Source organism: Meriones unguiculatus, chromosome 20 (assembly GCF_030254825.1).
Source record: "Meriones unguiculatus strain TT.TT164.6M chromosome 20, Bangor_MerUng_6.1, whole genome shotgun sequence".
NCBI lineage: Eukaryota > Metazoa > Chordata > Mammalia > Rodentia > Muridae > Meriones > Meriones unguiculatus.
The window spans coordinates 34591810-34614882 of NC_083367.1; the positions used below are offsets into that span (position 1 = coordinate 34591810).

The window sequence follows — 23073 nt, forward strand, 5'->3', positions numbered from 1 at the left end:
GTATGCATGTTTTAATGTGTATGGAACCACAGGTGTACAGGTATGCAGCACGTGTGAGCACACATACCCAAGGTTGTTGTTTGCTATCTTCAGCAGTTCTTCCATGGTTTTGTTTGTTTATTTTATGGTGTTTGTTTGTTTTGAAACTAAGTCTCACTCTATCCCTGTTGGCCTGGAACTCACAGAAATATGCCTTTACTTGCGTCTGCCTTTGTCTGCTGAGGGCAGGGATTAAAGGCACACCTCATATCCAACTAGAATGCTCTTTGTAGCTCAACCTATCCCCAGTTTTTCTATCTGAGATTATGTGTGTGTCCCAATACCCTGTCTTTGGTATTTACTTCCCTTCTCCTTCTGCTCCTCCTCCTCCTCCTTTTTGAGACAGGGTCTCACTATGTGAAACAAACTATCTTTGAGTTCATAAAGATCCACACCCTTCTACCTCCCGGAAGCTGAGATTAAAGACATATATGTCTGGTTTTATTTACTAATAAAACAAAATAATGGTATTGGTTTCTGCTACCATGGCAACGAAAATCTCTCTTAAGCTGTCTTTACCAAATCTGGTGACCAGCATAGTTAAAAAGTAACTACATGACAAGGATGTAGCAGAAACTCCCAAACAGGTTCCATTGTGAACCACAATTGAGAGCAGGTGGTTCAGTGCATTAAATGACTGGGGCAGAGGGCTTGCCTTTTTGAGGGTGTGTGTGAAAGGGGACCTCGCAGCACTGTTTATATTCAGCAAGCGTCCAGGCACTGAAATTTTTCTACACATCAGAGCTTGTCTAAGCATTTGGTCATTTCCTAGATACATCTAAAGATCAGGGGGAAAAAACCCAAAAAACCACATGAAACCAAACTAAAACAAAAACTAACTTTAAATTTTCACTGTTTTTGAATCCCATGTTTTCCACAGGCTCCCAGGTTTTTCTTGCCTTCTACATGCCATGTTTTGTGGGGTTTGTTCTGTGTCTTGTCTTGAGTTCTGGGAGTTGCCAGCTGCAAACTCTGACACGTCAAGAGCTCAATTATATTTGCCTCAGTGAAGAAAAGGTAGAAACAGAAGCAAGAAACCAATAAAGACTATAAACATGTTCTGTCTCTGTGCTGTCGTTTATGGAGAAAACTCACTTTTAAGATTTTAATAAACCCTCTGACTTCATTATTTTTTTTCCCCTTCAAGCTCAAAGCTCAGCTGGGTTGGCACGCTGGAAACTGATGTCTTGAATTTTTAGGCAAGGTAATGTGTGGGTGGGACCTAGCACCCTGGGCAGGTAAGTTGAGCAATTTTCACAAAATATGATAAAGGAACAGCTGTCAGCCTGGGAGCTTAACCTGAAACATCCAAAGACTAAGAAAACTCACTGAATAAAATAAGGGAATTGGACTGGGCCTTCTAATATCTAAAGATATGAGACAATTTTGCCGCCTTTAAAAAAAATGAGGTATGTGTGTGTTTGTGCGTGCACACATGCACTGGTGGGGGCACTGTTCATTGCTTAACAGCTCTTTCAGCTCTTGCTGGGTTCTGTTCCCAGCACACACAGCTGCGGACTCAGAACTGCCTGTTACGATGCCTTCTGGCCTCTGCGGGTACCTGTATGCATGTGTTACCCATAAACGTGTTATCTCACACACATGTGCATGAATAAAACTAATGTATCTTTTAAAATAAAAGTTATGTGTGGTGTTGGGGATTGAACTCATAGCTTTGTGACTATAGACAGGGCTCTACCGTTGTGTTACTCTGCTCTAGCTTTCAATGAGTTACATCTCAGCTAAATTGTCTCATTCGGCTTCTAAGGGCATCTTCCTGCCTCTCCCTCCTGAGTAGTTAGGATTACAGGCATATGGCACTAAGCCTGGTTTTATATTGAATTCTGAACTAAAATGATGGCAATAAGAAAGCATAATTGCCAGTTGCCTAAAAAACAGTTTAGGGAAATTTTCTGGATTTGGTGCCACAAGCCTGTAAGGCAAAACCAGGAATTCAGGCTCAGCTACATAGCAAGTTTGAGACCAACCCAGCCTGGGCTACCGGTCTCAAAATTCATTGATATTATCTCTCTATATATGCGTAGTAGAAAAATGAACAGAACATAAATGTTCCAGTTTCTGGAAGGATTCATTTTGCATGCCTTTGGGGACAAGAACTAAATCATTCAGTCATTCCCTATGTAACTGAACACCTGATATGTGGTTGGTCTGTGTGTAAACTAAAGTGGTCCACCGAGGAGTGTAAACAGATGATGATTAAGTTAGACTCTGTGTCATATACTTCTGTATGCTCAAATTTTGTACACACAATGTATGCATTCTTGTTTTCTGCTGGAGATGAAAAGGGGTTTTGTTTTGAGGGAGCCACACTTTGTAGCCAATGTGGAATGGGCCTCATTCCATAGCTAAAGCCAACACAAGTTGAGAAAAATGTACGTGACTAGTTAGTTCATTTAGTATAGGGAGGGTCTCATATCCATAACAGAGGAGGGCTTTGCAGCCAGTCCTGAAGATACCTGATAAAACAGGATCAGATGAATGGGGAGGAGGTCCCCCCTATCAGTGGACTTGGAAAGGGGCACGGTGGAGATGAGGGAGGGACTGGGAGGGAATGAGGGATCGGGACACGGCTGGGATACAGTTAATAAAATGTAAGTGATAAAAAATAATAATAAAAGGAAAAAAAAACCAAAAAAACAAAAAAGAAAAATGTACGTGACTAGTTAGTTCATTTAGTATAGGGAGGGAGGGTCTCATATTCATTTATCCCAAGCTGGCTTCAGATTTTTTTGTGGCTGAGAATGTCCTTAAACTTTTCTTTTTCAGTTGTAATTTTAAAACTAGCATAACACACAGGGTACCATTATGTCATAAGTGTTTTTATGAACCGCTCCCCCAATAACCTCCTGAAACCTTCCAGGTTTATGTAGTATTGAAGATCAAATCTAGGACTTCAGGCAGGCTAGGCAAACACTCTACAATAGTGGTTCTCAACCTTCCTAAGGCTGCAGACCTTTAATACAGCTCATGTTGTGGTGACTCCCAACCATAAAACTATTTTCATTGCTACTTCACAAGTGCAATTTTTGCTACTGAGTAGTGTCTTATGTGTTTTCCAATGGTCACGACCCCCAAGGGTTAAGAACTGTTTCTATCCCTACATGACTCTTTCCACCATATTCTAAGAAGCACTTTTACTGGATGAACTTGCCAGCCCCATCTCTGCCTACCAACAGGAAGATTATGAAAGTGTAGTTAAGTATTTAAACACACATACCACACTCTGTAATTCAGGCTTTGAACTGGTTAGCCCCACAGAGGCTTGATCTTGATGCATACTCCTACCTCAGACTCCCACAGCTTGAGATTATTGCCCAGAGCTACCCCTCTTGATATTCCATTTTATGACTGAAACAATTGACTATAATCATTTTTTCTCTTGCACGTTCATTTCTAAAGCCCAGCAATCCACTTACTTTTCTACTTCTGAGTGCAGGCTTAAAGAAGTGAAGTCACTATGTCCAGCAGGTTACCTTCACAAAATTTTGTAATAAAACTACCAAAATCTATTTCCTTCTCTTGATTTAAAGATACCCAATCTTGTAGCTGTACAATTTAAGAAGTGTCATTGAAGTTGATTCCAGATGGGGACACACCCGAGTGATAAGCACATGCTTATCCCATGTAATCTTAACTCCAGCTGTATGAACCTACCCATACACTCTCCCCAAAACTGTAACCATTAGAGCTGGCCTGTATGTAATCCCTTGTATTGAAGGTGGGGCAAGAGAATGTAGGTTTGCATAACCTTGCTGGGTTTGATTCTGTGTGTGTAGGCCCTGGCATCAGAGTGGAATTGAATTCCAATTGAACTTACAAACTTTATCTTTTCAGCTAAAATGTCACCCCTGAAAGTTTCAAAGACCATAGCTTATGATGAATGTCCTCTTGAAAAAAAATTATGCCATCTCTTTAGTTCTGAATTTATTCTTTTAAATATGGATCTCAGCTTGGTGATGGTCCATGCTTTTAACCCCAGCACTCAGGAGGCAGAGAGATCTGAGTTCAAGGCCAGCCTGGTCTCCACATAGTGAGTTCCAGGACAGCCAGAGTTATACAGAGAAGCCCTGTCTCAAAAGAAAAAAGAATCTTAAGGCTGGAGAGAGGACTCAATGGTTAAGGGCACTAGCTGTTCTTCAAAGAGCTGGGTTTAATTCCCAACACTCACATGGCAGCTCAAAACTATCTAAAACTCTAGTCCAAGGGAATTTGACACTTTTTTCTGGCCACTGAAGGCACCAGGAACACATTTGGTGCAGACTTACAAGCAGGAAATATATCAAAACATATGAAAAAAAATCCATGAATTTTATTAATCTAAGACATTATAATCATTTGATCCATTTTTGGTAATTTTGAATACATAAATGTGGTACTTTATTTTTTTAAATCATACAAGACATCCAGAATCTTTATACTAAATTAAAACTTTATTGAATAAGGAACACTCTCCCAAGCAAATGATTGGATGGGCTAGGTCTACATTACATGCAAGGAAGCTGAACTTGACAGTAGTTTAACATGGAATGTCAAACAAATTAGTTTTTCATTGTACAAAACCATTTATTTATGTAGCTGACGTGCAAGAAGAAAAATATGATACTCAACATTTCACCAATCATCTGTGATGAGCTTTCTAAAAAGGCATTTGAAGAAACTGGTAGATGTCTTTAGCAAACAGTTCAAATAAATTAGTTACATGTGCACTAATACTGAAACCTCCTTCACCCCCTCATGTTTCAAATAAAATCTTAGTGCAAACATCAAAGTTGCTCGTCACTCTAAAAGACTGTTAAACTCAGAATAAGTTCTGAATTAATGTGTAGTTAAGTAGGACAAAACCAAATCTCATACCAGTTACTACAAAATTCCTTTAGGCACACTTACTAGTCCACTCTAAGCATTGCCTTCTAAGTCTCTCACATTAAAGACTAAAGCCTGTTTACAGTACTAAAATTCTATCATTCAAGCATCAATGATTATATTTCAGAGAAAGAAAAATCATTCATTTCAGTAATGTCATTACTGCTACATTCTAAAAAGAGGAAAAAAAATAATTAACAACCAGCATCCATAATAGGATACATGGGGAAAAAAAAAACTTTAGGGAAAAAGTGTGCTTCGCTCGCACAGCAGGAATTCTATAATGTAAACACCATATTGGCCCACACCACAAAAATCCATGAGGAAGGTTCAAATTTGAACACCGTGTGCACTAGCTTCAAATCTGTATTTGTGAGTTCATACTGTCTGCTTGTACCAATAATGAGAAATAAAACATACTCTTACACACATGCACACACCCATACATAGAAGTGATTGTTAAATATCGAGCATGGCTTGCTTCCCTGATGCTAGCTCAAAAAATAACCACTAAAGGACACTGAGTTTTAAAATCGTGGACAGAAACCATTTGTTCAATGAATGTGAGGAAAAGCTGAGGACGATTTATGGGTGATGGTGACAGGAAGGTGCAACTGATGTTAAAAAAACATTGAGATGCAAATGCATGAACAATCTTTTTCTTTGAGCTTTGGAAGAACTTTGGATTGATACCAATAATGAAAATTGTGTTTAGTAGCACAAGGTCCACCCACACCCAGAGAGAGGGTCAGGCCTGGAAAGCTTACCTGCAAACTGTAACTTTTTAACACTGGAATGTATTGGCAGGGATGAAGTAGGACAAACAACCTGTCTTTTCACAAGGGAAATGAATGTTGAAGAAGCATGGATTCCTGGCCGAAGCCATCTCAGTTTCTCAGTAAAACAAAAATAAAAATTATACCACCCACTCACTCACGTATACAGAACCATTCTTAAGGCTCGTTTGGGGGGGTGCGTGTAGAGAGAGAAAGCCCTTACCTATGTTCACCCAATGTGACTCTTACTAGGAATTTAAGTTCTTTGAATCTACTACATTAAATACCAAAATGTACCACCCTTAACCCCACCTGTTCCACCCAGCTATCCCAAACACCCCCAAGGAACCTAGGCATTGTAGTGTCTGTTTTCTACACCTCAAAACTGAGGCTATTGAGTACCACCTCCAAGGGAACAATATGAACACCCCAGGTGCACTTTCTGTAAGCACCCTTTTTCTCCTCACACAATCAAGTAGCATCTTGATGCTCGAGCAGGCCTCTGTTTTAGATCTCCAGGTCGTCAGGCCGAGGACGGCTGCTGGCGCGGCTGCTGGCTCTGCTGGAAGGTCGCTGGTCCACAATGGCTAATGGCTGGAGTTCATGTCCAGCAGCAATTTTTTTGGCATTCTGGTTGTCGTCGGGGAAATCAAAAGGCTGGGCGTGGGAGTTGGAGATGGTGCTTCCGGCCTGCCCCATTCGATTTTGCTCTGCACTGTAATTAGCCCAGTTTTGCTCACTCGCTTGCTTGTTGTAATTGCGGCACGAGGAATTGTTTCTGTCACCGGTAACCAGCTTGTACCCAGGAGGAGACATAGGTGAGAGCGGGGCTGTTGGTGAGGAGCAACCGTTGAAGTAGGCGTATTTGGGAGACCCACAGTCTTTTGATGGGCTCAGCGGGCCGGTGGTGGCGTGGTAAGGATCGCTTCTTCCCTTCACGCGGTCCTTGACGCCCTTGAAGAAGACGTAGAAGAGTTCGATGATATTCAAAGCGAGAGACACCAAGGACACCACCAGCATGAAGATGATGAAGATGGTTTTCTCTGTGGGACGCGAGAGGAAGCAATCCACCTGATGAGGGCAGGGATCTCTCTTGCAGGTATAGACAGCGCTCAGGCTGAACCCATAGATGTACCACTGGATCAGAAGGAAAGCCACCTCGAAGACAGACTTGAAGAGGATACTGATGATGTAGGTTCTCAGCAGGCCCCCTCTCATCTTCACCTTGCCGTGCTCCTCAATGCCGTACTTGAATTTCTTGATCTCGATCTGCTTCAGGTGCATCTCCACGTTGACGCCATCCGTCTGGGCCACTTTGAGCTCCTCCTCTTTTTTGTTGAGTTTCTCTTCCTTCCTCATCACGTAGAACACATGAGCCAAGTACAGGAGGGTGGGCACAGACACGAATATGATCTGAAGGACCCAGAACCGCACGTGAGAGATGGGGAAGGACTTGTCATAGCACACATTTTCGCAACCGGGTTGTTGAGTGTTACAGCGAAAGGCGGACTGTTCATCGCCCCACGCTGACTCAACTGCTGTCCCCAGGAGTAGGATTCTGAAAATGAAGAGTACTGACAGCCACACTTTCCCTCCAGCCGTAGAGTAAGCTTGGACTTTGTCCAGAAGTTTCCCCAAGGCGCTCCAGTCACCCATGTCTGGGCACCTCCTAAGAAAAAACAAAAACAAAAACAAAACAAGAAAGCAACTCCGTAATTATAGACGGCAAATGGACGGTTTCATACATATATAGTTTCTTTTTTTTCGGGTGACAGTCAAAATAAGGCAGATTGAACCCAAACCAAAACAGAATACAAGTGCAAATCTGGCTGCACTTTCCAAAGATGGAATTAAGCAGGTAATAGTACCTAGATAGTAAAGGGAGAAGGCCAGCCCCAACTTGCTGAGGATTAAGTATTCCCGGCCCCTCGACACCATCTTGCCATGTGACCTGAGAGGCTCGCCCTGCTAAGTGCCTTTGCCTATTTTAATTGTCTGATTAATGAGGACAGTTCTTGCCACGGAGACCAGGGTCTGTCTGCATGTCTAAGCACAGTGGTGACATGTTTTATTAAAACACAGGCACGTAAGGAAGGACTGAGCAGAGGACCTCCAGCGACAGACCCTGCTTCCCAGGATGCTAGGAAAATACCAGTTTATTTCCTGTTTTTACTCTGAAATGTTTCTCCATGATCTATCGAGCATGTAATTTTTGTGCACATTCTGAATTAAGGACATCTGCACATTTCTCTTCCTTTCTTTGATGGGTCACTTATATTAGCTGTTTTCTGCCTGCCTTCTGGGATTCTAGGTATGTGCGCCCACACTTGGTCAGTTTTCTAGCATAAGGCAGGACTGCTATGAGATTGAGGCTACCCTGACTCTACCTAAACAAAAATATCCAGACCAATGTAGATGTTTCCACGGAGTTCAATTTGTCAATTCTACTCAACAGCTTGTTAAAAAGAAAAAAAAAGAGACCATCAGTGTTTTCTCAGCCTTACAGAATGGGACACACCTTTAATCCCAGCACTCAGGAGGCAGAGGCAAGCAGATCTCTAAATTCAGAGTTGAGGAACAGCAAGCACTATCCACACACACACACACACACAAAACAAAAAAACAAAAAAACACTCTTTTGTTTTGGGGAACACACACACCAAAAAACAAAAAAACAAAAAACAAAACAAACAAACAAAAAAAACCAACCACAAAACATAAAAAAATAAAAGAAAAAAGATTGCTTTTCATCTTTTGGGTTATTTTACATTTTAAGAGTTCTCTTACTGAGGGCCTTAAGTCAGGGGCAGGAGCTCATGTCTATAATTTCTGCACTCAGCATGTAGAACAAGAGACTAGCTATAAATAAGGCCCAGCCTCGTCTACACCGTGAGCTCCAAGCCAGCAAGGGCTACAAATAAGCACTGTAACCCAGGGACAAAGCAACAAGGATCAAGTACAGAGGCTGTTTTCACAGCAGAGTCTTTCAGAGGATGTGGTCAAAGATTCAACAGTTGACTGCCTATAGTTCCTCAGGGAAGGGTGGGACCAGCCTCTCCCGGTTCCATGGGCACCTTTGATGATGGCCAGACTCCTGCTCAAACTAGAAGATGTAGATGGGCAGGTCCATGCAAATAATATTTTCTAAACAGTCATAAATGAAGGAATCTTCTGCTTTTTGGAAGGTCATTTAAGACTGTGAAATGATAATTCAGAAAGTAAGATCACTATATGAAGTGTAAACAAAGAGGAAGCAAAGGTTGGCAAGGTCCAGAGTTAAGTAGCGTGGGAGCGGTTGAAGTGAAGGGGATAATTCAATCTTGATAGACAGTATAATGATTGGAGAACATAAAAGAAAAAAAAAGGCCTCTAATTTAGCAGAAAATACTAGACTAGGACTGAAGGGTAGTCCACAAGGGTCAAGCAAACAAGGAACAATTTTTGGAGCCCTATCCAGACAGCTCTGTGTGATGATGTGTAAATTGGCGCCACTTCTGTTTGTAAAAAATTGCAATATTCGGCCAGGGTCATCTGCTTTTGCTCAGATATATCCAGTTGTTGGGACTTGGGGGAGGCATCAGCTGTTTGCACACATCTCACTATCAGGCAGCAATAGATCAAGCAAGCAGCATCCTCAGAGGCGGACTGGGCCCCACAGAGAGCCAGTGTTCTTTAAAGTGAGATACAAGTGAGAGGTTCTAGAAGTTCATTAAGTTTTTTTGTTATTGTTTTGTTTTTTGAGACTGGGTTTCTCTGTGTAGCTACGGCTGTCTTGGATCAGACTGGGCCTCGAACTGGAACTCAGAGATCTGCCTGCCTCTGCCTCTTTGAGTGCTGGGATTACAGGCATGTGTCACCGCACCCAGCTCATCATTAAGTTTTTAATATTTTGGTGTAAGAAGCTTGGCTTTTGTATAATTCTGAGATTCCACAAAAAATATTCCCAGCACCAGGGCATGTGAACTGGGTCAGCAGCCGGTTCTTTCTTTCTTTTTATTGCACCAGCAACTTAATTGCAAAGTTGTCTTTTCTTTAAGCACCCACGCAGCAGCAGTCATTTGCATTAATGAGTAATGAGTTAGAGCCCTTCATCTGAATAAGATATGAATTATCCAATTTGGGCACTCTAGCTCCCGTAACATGTAAACACCAGTCATTACCACTATCTCAGACACCATCAAGTAATGCTCATCTTGTGACTCCAAACTTAGTTACCTCTCTACTTTTAGTTGCTTGCTGTCACCAACCAACAGTTCTATCCAATGCCTGTTCCTCCTTTTCTCAACTTTGTTTAATATTTTCACTTTTCCAGATCTTGGGAGGTGGGGGAGAGATCCTTTAGTGTAGAGTCTTTGCTGCTATGTACTGCTGACTAGCTTCTAACTTACTTAGTATGTAGCCCAGGCTAGCTTTAAGTCTGTGGCAAACTCCCCACCTCAGTCTCCCAAGGTGCTTAGAATATACACATGCACAGCCACATCTAGCTCCTGGTTGCAACATTAATGTTCTTTTATAACAAAAGGGCATAATTATGTTCATAGAGTCAATGGTATTGGCTTTTTTCTTTTTTCCTTTTTTCAAGAAGAGCAGACATTTTCCTTTATTCTTCCTTACAAGTTACAATTTAAAACCTACATACTACCTTGCTTAATACATGAGAAAACAGGCTCCTTGGTGCCCACTTTCATGCTAGATACTCAAGTTGAAGCTTTCCAATCATACCATGGTCTACATTAAGGGTTTGTGCAAAGTTCTCAGTTGTAACTTTTTTCCTTTTCCCCTTTGAGTCAGTGTCTTATGTAGTCCAGTCTATCCTCAAAACTTATAGATGATACATAGAAGGATGGCCCTGGTCCTGCTTTCTATATACAGCTCTGCCGAGATTACAGGCCCAACCAAACAAGCACTCATATTACCTAGATCTCCAGCAGATTTGACAGTGACCAGGTCGGTCACTCTTCTAATGCTTTCCGTATCCCGTGTTAGATCACTTGCTCTCCACATGCTCAAAGCCCCAGGCACACAATGTGACCTTCCCCAGGACACACTCTTACAGCTAACTACTCCCTGAATCATACCACTCACACAACAGCATTTGCCGACACACATGCCTACAGCCCTCCAGAGTGCATTGAATCTGAACTCTTAGAAGGCAAGGCCCGGGAAATCGCTTTTCCCCCTTCATTACTATTTAAAACAATGTCCAGGGTGCTTCTAAAGTAAAGTCCTGTAGGTAGGCAGGCAATCCATGGCTCCTCAGAAGTTTGGGTGTTTTCCTGCCCAAAATATTTCTGAGTGACGGAACATCTGGGAAGGAGAGGGCCAGAGTAGCTAAATATTTAGTCCAGGGTACAGAGCATTCAGGGACAGCAGCTCTCTGGAACCTGTGAACTGAGATCACCCTTGGCTCCTCTGCTTCTGTCACTCATTTCCTTGCCACTGCCCAAGATCACAAGAATGGAAACTGTTTAACCTAAATGAGTTGTCTTTAAAATAGTTTACATTTTAAAACTAGCTGACTGTCGCTTTCCCTGGAGTCTTAACAAAGCATCATGCAAAAGCTGAAGTCTTTTAATTGTACAGACTTTCCAGGCAGACAACTGTAACAATGTGTAAGAAATAAAATGACTGGTTACTAAAGTGAGATTTAGTATCTTTTGAGAAAGTGTCTTGTATATAGCCCACTCTAGCACCAGATGGCTTGATATCTGGGGATGACCTTGAACTCCTGAACTTTCTTCTTTCACCTCAATCGTTGAGATTGCAGGCATGTGCCAACATGCCCAGCTGGTAGCAATCTTCTTTTGAACAAAATCTCACTATGTATGTAGACCAACCTGGTCTCAGACTGAGATTGGCCTAACTTGGCCTCCCTTCCTCTGGAAGGCTTGGCTGAAAGGTGTGTATCACCCACGCCTAGCTAGCAATCATCCTGGAACAAATGAAAGTGAACTAAGATGAAGGTCCTTTAATATTTTAAATAAACATCTTACTGTCTAAAAATTCACAAGGAAATGTCTATGGAAGTTCTTCATAAAGCCTGGCAATCTAAGGGAGAGGGTTATTGCTTTGTGTCTTCCCAGCCTCCTCGCTTTAGCCATATGCTAGTGTTTTGGTGGTTATTCTCCTCAGCCTTCCAAGGGTTGAGATTATTCCATAACCATTGTGGGTTTTTTTTGTTGTTGTTGTTTTGTTTTGAATAGGATTTCTCTGTGTAGCCCTAGTAAGCCTCAGACTCAGAGATCTGCCTGCCTCTGCCTCCCAAGCGCAGAATTAAAGGTGTGCACCCCCACACCTAGCCTTCTACTGTGTATTTTTACTGTGCCAAGTCCAAAAAAATTGCATGCCCCTAAAACTGAAATGCAACCCCCCCTCCTGCCACTCTTTTAACTTTGAAGGAAATCTGCAACTTATACCTTTAAGTGTTCTATTGCGACTTTCCCTCTTCACTTTCAACCACAGCCAGAGATTGAGGGGGGAGGGGCAATTTTACATCGACACATAATTAAGACACCTGATTTTAATGTGCAGATAACCATTATCTTCAAGATGAAACCAGACTGATGAGACTGCTTCCTCTCAGCATCCTAGCATTTATCCTGACTCACCTCTCTTCAGTTTTCCAGTCCCTCTACCTCCCAAAATATCTGCATCTCAGTTTCGCATCTTCATTTTTGGTCTCACCTCATTAGCCAACTTTCCTGAGCAGGAACTATAAAATAGTCCTTCCTCATGTCCTGGAATTTCCTGTTTCCCCTGCCTTATTATTTTTATTTAAACGGTTCTCCTCTATGCCACGTAACACAGTTGCTTACTGTCAGACTCCTCCTCTTGAATGTGAACTCTGTGAGGGAGTTTGTTTGTTTTTCAGCTACACACCTCCAGTACCTGCTAACAGTATATACTACATAAATAGCTGTGAGGGAATTCAGGGAACTCTCATTCTGGCACGGCAGCTGTAACCTTGGCATTTAACAAGCAGAAACAGAAAGACCCCAATACACTTAAGGTCAGAATCAGGTCTATAAGGAAGACTGTATCTCAAAACAAAACAGAATAAGCAAAACCTCTTCTTTTAAAAAGCCAGAGGGGCCAGAGAAAGCACCCAGCAGTTAAGAGTGCTGTTCTTGCAGGGGACATGGGTTTGGTTCTCAACAAGCCTATGATAGCCTCAGCTCCAGAGGACCCTCTTGGAACCTGTGGACACATCAGACACACACGGACTCGTACACATAAAGCAAAGCCTATTGCTTTGTGTCTGCTTTCTCCCACTTAAAGGAGGGTCTAAAATTTCAAGTGACAATTTGCTGAAGGACTGCTGTTTGCTGAAGCAACATGCTTCAAAATCATTCTCGTGCTTTTTAGATTTATGATGAGACGTCAATGGTACTTTAGACCCTCTGAGAGATAACCTTATTTCCTCTCAGTTCAGAGTGTTCTGATGGATGGTAGCACATGATTTCACGGTAGCCAAGGACATAATCACAGAAGCCGTCTGCCTGAAAGGTTTACTTCAAGAATGACAAATGTGAGAGACGATTCTGACTAGGAGAGCAGAGCAGACGTTAACCAGTTAATGTAGTGTATATAGCTATACTGTGTGGGTCCACTCAGGCAACACGGTGACTTGAACCCAGCACCCAAGCAAACATCTTTGGATCAGATAAAACTCAACCTTTGCAGCCCTTTTGCCAATAAAACCTATTTCCTGTAAACATCATCCTTACAAATTGTGACACACGGGTTTCAGATTGCCTCCGTTGTTTTGTAAGGAATTCCTTAATGTTCTCAGCCTCACAGGTTGCGATAGGAAACACCAGACAGCTTTTCCAGGCTGTGCCTGCATTCCTCATCCGAGCATAGTCAAAACAGACCAGATGCCACAGAATGAAATAAGCTTAAAAGGCACCTCACCCAAAGGAAGATGGTGAACCAAGAGACAGTCTCTTCCACCTGCCACGCATCTCATGCCAACAAGGGTTGCTCCATCAATTTGAGGGATAGGGGAAAGGGGGGAGAAGAACCAGACGCAGCAGAGTAAAAGCCATATTCAACTGCCATTCAATAACTGCAAAAGCGATCATTTATTTCATCTGCCTCCACTCTCACACTTCCAGACAGATAGCTCTCGCTCAACAATGCTGTTACTCTGTGATCATGTAAAGACAGGTTTAAGATGCTCAGGTATTTTTAAGAACAGTCTATTTGCCTCAATAAGCAGAGTGAGATAATCCATGCATTTCATGCTTTTAGTTATGATCATGATAAAATGTAGCTGTTTTTTTTTCAAAAGAACTGAAAATTTATCTCACCTGTCTTCTAATTTCTGTAGCAAACTAGTAACTAAAACTGTTCAGAACGATAGTTTCTAAAATTGTAGAGAACTAGAAAAATTGAGGAACTACCAAATGAACTAACCATGGCTGAATTTCGGCAAAGGTTTTTTTTTTTTTTTTTTTTTTTTTTTTTGCAGCCAATCATGGTGGCTGCACATCTGTAATCCCAGCAACCTGGGAGGCAGAAGCAAGGCAGGTAAAGCAATGTGAGTTCGAGGCCAGCCTGGTCTACAAAGTCCAGGAGACTTAAGGCCACACAGAGAAATTCTGTTTAGAAAAACACAAACAAAACAAAAAAGCTATTTAGCTCACACATCTTTTTATGGTAGGTAAAAATCATGGAAAGTGGAGAATTTAACCATTTACCCCAAGAATTTGAAACATACAGTCACACCTTACCTAGAATAGAAGCAGCTAGGCTTTTTTTTTAAAGCTTGGAAGTAGCTACACCGAATGTAGACACTGAATGTAGCTACACGAATGTAGTGTTGATGATACACACAAGACCATTTTTTTTCCTCTCCTGAGCTCCGCTGGATAAGCCTCAACACATCAAAAGTCAAACAGAATCTTGAAGGGAAGTTAGAACAACAGGAAAGGTGGAGTCCCAGGTATTCAGCAGTGGGCGACTTTCCTTTCGTTCCCTTCCCTCGGGGTATACAAAGTTCCTTCGGTTCACAGGAGCTACATGTCTTCGTACCGTAAGGAAGGCACAGTGAAGTACCCACCGTCCCTTCTCTGCAGGAATTGGAGACGTCTAACCAACCAAACTCTGCTCCCTGACCGGAAGGAAACGCAAACGCGGACTTCCCTTGCTTGCTGCTGGCTTTAGAACCAAATTTCCCAAGGAAAGGTCAGCAGAAGAAGCCCAACTGCAGAGGATGAGATGACGGGCTTCAAAAAAAAAAAAGCATTAGAAAAATAGATTGTGTGTTTAGACAGTGGAAGATCAAAGCACGACCACAGCCAGCCCCAGGCAGGCAGAGCTTCCACACACTGCGGAGACCCATTCCAGTAATTCAGAATGCAACACCTGGACAGAATGTGCAGCCTGTAACAGTGCTCATTTATTTTCACTCAGCCTGGCCTACCAAGCAGAAGTCCCAGAGGTACTCCGTGTCCTCATTAGCATGTTTTATTCTACAGGCATCGCCAGCAGTCCTCATCAGAAAAGTTAATACCAGGTTTCCTGGTAGGTAGGACGCTTCACGGTTGCCCAGTGGTCTTTTGGGCTATTAGATTGACCGCATTCCAGTCCCTACTATTTTGGTTGGGGAACAAAGGAAATTAAACCCACCTCCAAATACAGCCCCGTGTAAGTTTTAGGTCTGGTCTTCCCACCAGAAACCCAGCACCGGGGTTGTGTGTGTGTGTGTGGGGGGGGTGCAGCTGGCCTGGGGCGCGGGCCAGGGAGCGCCCGTTCAAGGCCAGAGATGCGCAGCGGGCGTTGGGTGGACCCGAGGGCACGAACGGGGAGCCAGAACTCTGCTCGGAAGTCAAGGTTTGAACTTCCCAATCCCGAACGGATCTGCCTCAGCACACGTCAGTAGCCGGGGCACGGTTTCGCGAAGGGTCTTCTTCGCCCCTCCTTCTTCCGCCCCGCCTTATTCTTAGGGAATTTCAAGAGTTTCCCCGAGCCTTGCAAGCGCCTTTACCAGCACCGGGACTCCCTACGTGTTCAGAGGCCCTTCCCAGGGGGCTCCGCTCAGCCACCCGACGGCTTCGGGGGAGAGAAGGGTGGAGGCAGGGCGGCAAGTGACAACTCGAATGAAGTCGAGCGCTCGCTCCTTGGCCGTCGGGTCGCCGGCCTGGCCTCCCCTCCCCCTTCTGGACCGCGAAGCCGGGAGGCTGCGGGGAGCTGGAGCCGCGGGGCCCGGGATGCTAAGATGGCAGGAGGGGCCCGCGGAGCCCTCTCCCCAAAGCTTTCACTTCTGTTCGGCCCAGCGTCATCTGGCACAAAAACAAAACAAAACAACAACAAACTTTCAACACAGACTCATCCCGAGTTATTTCTGTCTGGATTGAGGCGGGACACAATGAACGCGGCGCGAAGTCCTTTACAGAGTGTGGGTTTAAGACGGATCCCCTTAAAACTGCGCGTTAACATCATTTTTGCTTAGTGTGTCGTCGTCCCCCAACACACACACACACACACACACACGGTAGCGCCAAGTCAAAACTGTCCCAACAGCTCCGACGTCGCTACAGGTCCCCGCAGGCAGGCAGGCAGGGGAGCGGGGTGGGGGTGGGGGAGCAGCTCCCTCTAAAGCTCGGCTTCCAAAATTCCCTTTTTCCCTCTTCCTTCTAGGAGCTCGTGTTTTAGCAGTTGGTTTTGGAAAAGCGTCCTGGCGCCCGCTCGTTCTAAACGCCCGTTCCTCCTCTAACGCTCCGCAGGTCACCACCACCCATTCAAGATTTCTTCTGCCCGGGAGTTGCCAGCGTGGAGTAAAAAAAAAAAAAAAAAAAAAAAAAAAAAAAGCTGGCTGTGTGTGCGTGCTAAGGGGTTCAACCCGGAGCACCGCGCCGCCTCGCACAAAGTAACTACTGTTGGCCTAAAAACCCCAAGAGCGGCACCCTCATCTACGTGTCTTCAGGCTTGATCCTCAAGAGTCTAAGCAGGAACCACGTGGAAGTCAAGTTGCCGCGGCTTTAACAAAGCACTCTGTTACAAAAGGACTCTGCTTTTTTTTTTTTTAATTTTTTTTCAAGGCTACGGAACGGCCGGCAGGATTTCCATAAGAAAAAAAAAAAGCACGCATTGTACAGCACTGTATGGAGCACCCTAAGCAAACTGGACTGAGACGTCCAACCCAAGCCCCCGCCACCCCCAGCAGCACCTACCCCCTTAGTGACCACAGGAAAGTAAAACCGGGCTCCACAACAAAGAACCAACTCTGGTAACTTGGCTGTTCGCTCTAGTCGGAAAGAGTTTGAGCCTTTTACCTGTTGCATTGTCCGCAGAACTTTTTGACCAGCCCAAATAGAAATCAGCACGTGGAAATGAGAAAGGCACTTTGAAGATGACCGTTCTACTTACAGCACCGTAAGTCAAAGACACAACGCATTTGTAAGCCACAGGAGAAGAGTTTTCCTTACAGAAAAAGACGCTCATAGGTAAAGTGGGCTTTTCAAAAACTTACTCTTTCACTTAATGAAAGTGAAGCCGGCGCGCCAAAGTGGTGAAGCTCCTTGGAGGCTGAAGTCAAAGGAAGAGAGGAGAATTCAGGCTCTCAGACCTGTCTATTTAAAGTTTAAAAGTCTGCTGCTGTTTGGTACTTTCCTCACGCCTTCCCCCAATGAAAGAAAAGTGCTGAGACCTCGTAAAAGCGGTTTTCTAACTTGCAGCACAGAGCTTTTAAAAGTTTCAAGCCACTGACTCAACTGGAAGGAGGAGGGGCTAGGAGAAAGGGGAGGGAGGAAGAAAAGGAGGGGAGGAGGTGGGGAGGAGGCTGGTGAGCGTGGGGCTGAGCAGGCAGAAGAAACAACCAGGTCAAGATAAAGTTGTAGTCTGAATGTGCTGATGGGGGGGAAGGGGGGTAATGTAAGAAACAGCTCTAGATGCACGCCGACACTGCTTGGCCGTGACTCTTCACGGATTAAAAAACTGTTGGGTGTAATGCTTCCTTCAGCAGATGACCTGGGAGCATGAAAAGATACAATGTTTTACATTGTACTTTCTAAATTAAAAAAGAAAAAAAAAAGCACAATAAATGAAAACGGGGAGTCAAGGTTTGCTAGTGCAGACTTGCTCTGTCTTGCACAAGGTGTGTGAAGCTTGAGGTGGGCGTGAGTGATCTTTCTTATGACCTAATTCTCTTCCTCTTAAACGTGGACAATTAACAAAGGAAGGACATGGTGGGCATGGGAAAAATACTTGACAAGATGCGTGTGCCTCCAGGTCTACCCCTTCAGTTCCTGTCTGCTTTCGGTATTTTTACTTATTCTTTCAATTAAGCGAAAGAAGGTACGTGTTATCTCTTAGGAATGATATATCATGTATGTAAGTTTTGACTGAAATGTGAATACTGACCTCTACCAGATCTCCAAGGAAGTGAAAAAATGTATATCTCAGGCCTATCCATGCCAACAATTTAATATTTAAATCTGCAGGGAGATGTTAGAATCCTTTTTTTTTTTTTTTTTAACAGCTGTAGACTAGAGTTGCCAGATACTTCACGACGGCATCACATGGCTCTGAAAACATCACCCCCTCTTTCAGTCGTGTCCCTGGAAAGGCCAGGCAGGGGAGAGGTTTGTGAAAGGGGTTGCTGAAAGCCTGAGGAACAAAGCGTCATTCCTAGGGTAGGCAGCTCCTTTGAGGGCTCCCAGAAGTCCTCCAAGAGGGCTTGTGGGAGGACAACTGCCATAAACGGGCTTCCACGCTGCTCCTGTGGTTGGGCAGGGAAACCTCTCGGCCTTGGTGCAGGCATCGATCGGATGGCGCCAAACCTTCCGCACTGATACAAACAGCAGAACACAGAAGAATCTTCTCACCGGAGTGGCCAAGGGGCTACCATTTGAAATCTCCCTGTTTAAGACACCAAGGTGTACTCTTGCTCTTGATTATTCCATTCTTAAAGTTTTGCTCGGCTTTACGCTAAAGAAGGGAAACATTATAGAAGCAGAAACTATCTGATTTTCAAGGCTTCGCGTACAGCAACCTGAAGTTAGTTTGTTTTTTTTTTTAATCATTTATTTGTGTATTTGTGTGTGTGCACAAGTGAAAGTTAGCAGACAACTTGTGGAACTCAGTTCCCTTTTTCCACCTAAAAGCTGAACTCAGATCGTGAGACCTGGCAACAATCACCTTTACCATGAGGAATCTTATTATGAATTTATGTATTCCTTATTATGAATTTATGTATTTAGTTGTTAGTTAGTTTGTTAGTTAGTTAGGTGGTAGGTAGCTTCTTTTTTTTTTTTTTTTTTTAAAAAAAAAACCGGGGTTCCTCTACATAGCTGTGGCTGTCCTGGAATTCATTGCATAGACTAGGATGGCCTCAAACTCACAGAGATCTGCCTGCCTCTGTCTCCTTGGTACTGGGATTAGAGGTGTGTGAACTGCCTGCATGGTTTATTAAATGCATTTTTAACTGATAAAAATGTAAGAATTGTACATAATATTGGAGTGATGTGATGGTTAGGTACACAATGTGTAACGTTTATGATGTTGAACTCAGTATACGAATATTTGTCTGTTGAAACATTTAGCATTCCTTATGGTAAACAATCCAGACTCCTAAAAGAATTCTTTTTTTTTTTGAGTGAAATTGAATTTATTTAATATGTAATATATATGTCCTGTTGAAATGCACAGCACACCATTATCTGAAGTTAGCTTACCTGAGATTACTACAAAACACTTTTAGAACAATCTCAGTAAAGCCGAGTGTCCACAAACCCACCATCCCTGTTCCTCTTTCCCTCTTTTCAAAAACAAATTTAATTTACAGTAAGATTTGATTGCTGGGTGTGGTAGCCCACACCTTTAATCCCAGTACCTGAGAAGCAGAGGCAGGCAGATCTCGATTAATTCAAGGCCATAATGGTCTACAGAGTTCCAGTACAGCCAGGGCTGTTACACTGAGGGAAAAGAAACTTTGTCTGGAACAAACAAACAAACTATAAAAATAAATTTTTGTTTTATAAAATTATCTGTCAAGTGCAATTATTACCAATACCTTTTTCATTAATAACATTTCTGTAATATCAATTCAGAATTAGTTGCAGAAAAAAAAAAACAAGTTGTGATTCATTGACTGCCTTATGACCTCACGATAGATAGCATTTTTAAAGTAAAATTATATTTGTATTTTTCTTTCCTTTTTTTTTTTGGCAGTGTTTCATATTGACCCAAACTGGCCTTACCTCCTGAATTCTGACTTGCTTCCTTCTGCCTGCCTTCACAGGTGTTGCAGGTAGGCAACATGCTGGGCTTCAGCAATTTTTTACTCTTGCTTACATTTCTGGAATTTTGAGATGCACAGAACAAATGTTAAGGATGTTAAGGGCCTGACTTATTTTAACTGGTAGATGATTCTTTTTCTATTGGAGTCACACCCTGTAGCTCTCTCTAGGTTAGGACTCACTCTGTAGACCAGGCTGCCCTTGAACTCAGGATAACTCTTATTTTAGTGAAAAGCAAGAACATTAAAAAAGAACCACTGGTGCTGAGAGGGACTCAATGGTCTCTGCCTATAGCCCCAGTAACTTTGGAGTGTGAGGCCTGACAAGTCAACCTTGAAGAATTTCAAGTAAGCCTCAGCAACAATAGAGAAATCCTGTGTTAGTTGAGTTAAAAACACCACCAACCAAACAGGCTGTAGAGGCTGCTATGACGAGTATTGTAATGGGTGCTAGAATGGAAGAGAGGTGAGGTATGAATGTGAACACTGTAAGAGAAGGAATGCAGAAATGAGAGAAGCTGTTGGTACACTTAAGAGGGAAAACAAGAGGCAGGAGGAAGTGGAGACTGAGTTTGGAAGTTTAATTGGGAAAATGTTACCAACATCAAAAAAAGGAAGTTGGGGAGTGACCCACCAGTTGGAAGGCACAATAGTCTCACTTTGGAGTATCCTGTGATGAAAAGCAAAAACGCCTACGCAAAGATATCCAATGATGTCACAACTGTGGGATAAGGTGTTCAGGTTAAAATTGTTGAAAGATTTTTGATGAACTGAAAAGAATTGACAGTTCAGAGCCACAGGCTCTGAAATATTTGCTAAAAGAAGGAATGTGGGCAGTGAATCTCCAAGACAAAGCACACAGCTTGAGTGAATTTCCTTTAGTGCTCACAAAGAAAAAGAATGACAAAAGCAAGTAGGGTCGAGATAGAGAAAAGCGTTTAAAATGGTTGGAGGTGGTTTAGTTGTAAGGAAAATGCCACTAGCCTGGGGCTTTCTAGGTCTTTAACTTTGAAAGGAGAATTATTCATTGAAAACAAAGAGTGAAAGCAGACCTTACAGAAAATGAAGTGCTGAGATAGAGCTTTAGGAAATGGGAAAGTGAAGGTAGTTTCTCTCCGAGAGAGTACGGTTATGACCGACGAAATGATATGTACATCTTTGTTAATTCAAATGGTTCTGTAGAAGATAGGACTATCTAAGACTGGGAGAATCAGGAATAACATTGCCTTGGGTCTCAGATACCATTATCTATCTTTTTTCTTTTCCTTTATTTTTTTTCCTTTCCTTCCTTTCTCCTCTTCCTCGTCTTCTTGAGTCAAAGTCTCAGCTGATAGCCCTAGCTGGTCTGCTGCCTGTCTCTGACTCCCCAGTTCTGGATTTGATCCATTTCTGGATCAAAGGCCTGCACCATTGATCCTGGACCACCTTTATCTGATTTTTTTTTTTTTGTTATTGTTGTTGTTTTAAATTTTGAGATAAGGCTCACTAAACAAGTCATGACCCTCCACCCCATTTCCTGTGTTGGGATGTTGGTGTGAGAGGCCATCCTGCTTTAGTTTTCTTTCCATCACCATCACTATTTTTTTTGCAGCAAATTTCAATTTAAATAAATGTGTTTTTTTTTTTTATTATTATTCTGCAAAGAAGGCGTGAACGTGAATCTGGAGCTCAATAGCATGCAAATAAAGGAATGCTTTACTTAAATTGGTCAACCAGCAAAATATCGGTATCTTACTGTGACTACTAGGGAGCCATGTCTCCCTGAATAGTGGCTTCACAGCCAAATAGCACTAGAATGCTTCTCAGCGGTTCACATCTCATTCAACTCAGTTCAACTCCAGAGGACTCAAGTAAATGAAACCTGTTCCCCTTTTAAATAGCGCCCTGTCATCTTTGAAAACAAAGTGAAGATCGAAGTTTAATTTCGTCGAGGCAAAATTTCCACCCTCTCCCCATTTCCTTCTTAGTGAACATGACTGCGATGCTAAACAACAACAAAAAGTCTTTATAAGGGGAAGGAAGAATTTCCTTTGTTTTGCTTCGTTTTGTTGAATGGGAGAGAAGCTTATTGGTGAATAAATGTGTCTCTGGCTCCATCTTCTGTACAGAGTGAAAATGAACATTCAAAGAAGCAATTGTGGCTCTCAGAGAGGTCCGCACTCTGCTCCCTTCTTCCCAGGCCTTCTCCTTCTCTTGGTTCTTTTGATTAAACTGTATAGAATAGTGTCTTTTAAAAAATATATACTTTGCTTTAAAAAATGTAACTGCTATTTATTTAATCTTTGCTATCATTTTTTTTTAAAGAAGCTTGGTTAATCTTTTAGTATGTTTGCGTTTAGTTACGCAGTACATATTTATGTGTCTTAAGAACTATGCTACATGCCAGTGAGAGGACTTTTAATTATGGACTGAAAACAAAAACGGTGTCACAGTGAACTTCATTGAGCTTAAGTCTTAAGAGAATTTTGAAAAAGCAGCAAATAACAGGGACATAGAAAAAGAATGCTAGTTTTGTTTTTCAAAAGGGAACACAATCTTTCCACTCTATAATTAGGTAGTGACGTACTGTTTTTAAGAACCCTATGAATAGAAGGCAGGTGAGAGAGCTCAGTGAGTAAAAGTGATTCCCACCAAGCTTACCTCCTCACTTTAATTCCCCAGGACCCACACTGTGGAAGAAGAAAACTGACTCCAGGAAGTTGCCCTCTGGCCTCCACGAGTGTACTCTGGCATGAATGTAACCACATATACATGTGCTAAATAAATAAATTGAAATAAAATCTTCTGAACAATATGTCTACCTCCACACTCCTCTCCCGGGCGTGGGGGGGGGGAGGGGAGGATCTGCTCAGGTTCGAAATTAGAGGTTTTTAGTTTTGACAAGACCTCCTGTAGCCCAGGCTAACTCTGAACTAGCTATGGAGGCAAGGAAAACATTGATTTCCTGTTCTTCCATGTGCTGGGATTGCAGGTAAGCACCATCATGCCTGGCTCAAAGCTAGGATGATTTTACACATCACCAAGTTTTGATTATGTAAAAAGAAACATAATTATCCAGATCTTCTGACCACTAGACATTGTATTCTTACATCAGACATTTGCATAACTATTGTTTGTCAATTAAAAATAAAG

General features: G+C 42.7%; 1 protein-coding gene and 1 long non-coding RNA gene across 2 annotated transcripts; one reads left to right on the forward strand and one right to left on the reverse strand.

Moving 5' to 3' along the window:
* Positions 1–4471: 4471 nt before the first annotated feature.
* Positions 4472–17397, reverse strand: Gja1 (gap junction protein alpha 1). Its single transcript, XM_021659530.2, has 2 exons — positions 17176–17397; positions 4472–7368 (listed from the first exon to the last, which is right to left on the reverse strand). The coding sequence occupies exon 2, from the start codon at positions 7353–7355 to the stop codon at positions 6207–6209; it is 1149 nt and encodes a 382-aa protein (XP_021515205.1). The 5' UTR covers positions 7356–7368; positions 17176–17397; the 3' UTR covers positions 4472–6206.
* A 105-nt stretch (positions 17398–17502) lies between these two features.
* On the forward strand, positions 17503–22730 carry LOC132649564 (uncharacterized). Its single transcript, XR_009588065.1, has 3 exons — positions 17503–17999; positions 19875–19953; positions 22603–22730. It is a non-coding gene; the product is annotated as an uncharacterized LOC132649564 (long non-coding RNA).
* The last annotated feature ends 343 nt before the right edge of the window (positions 22731–23073 follow it).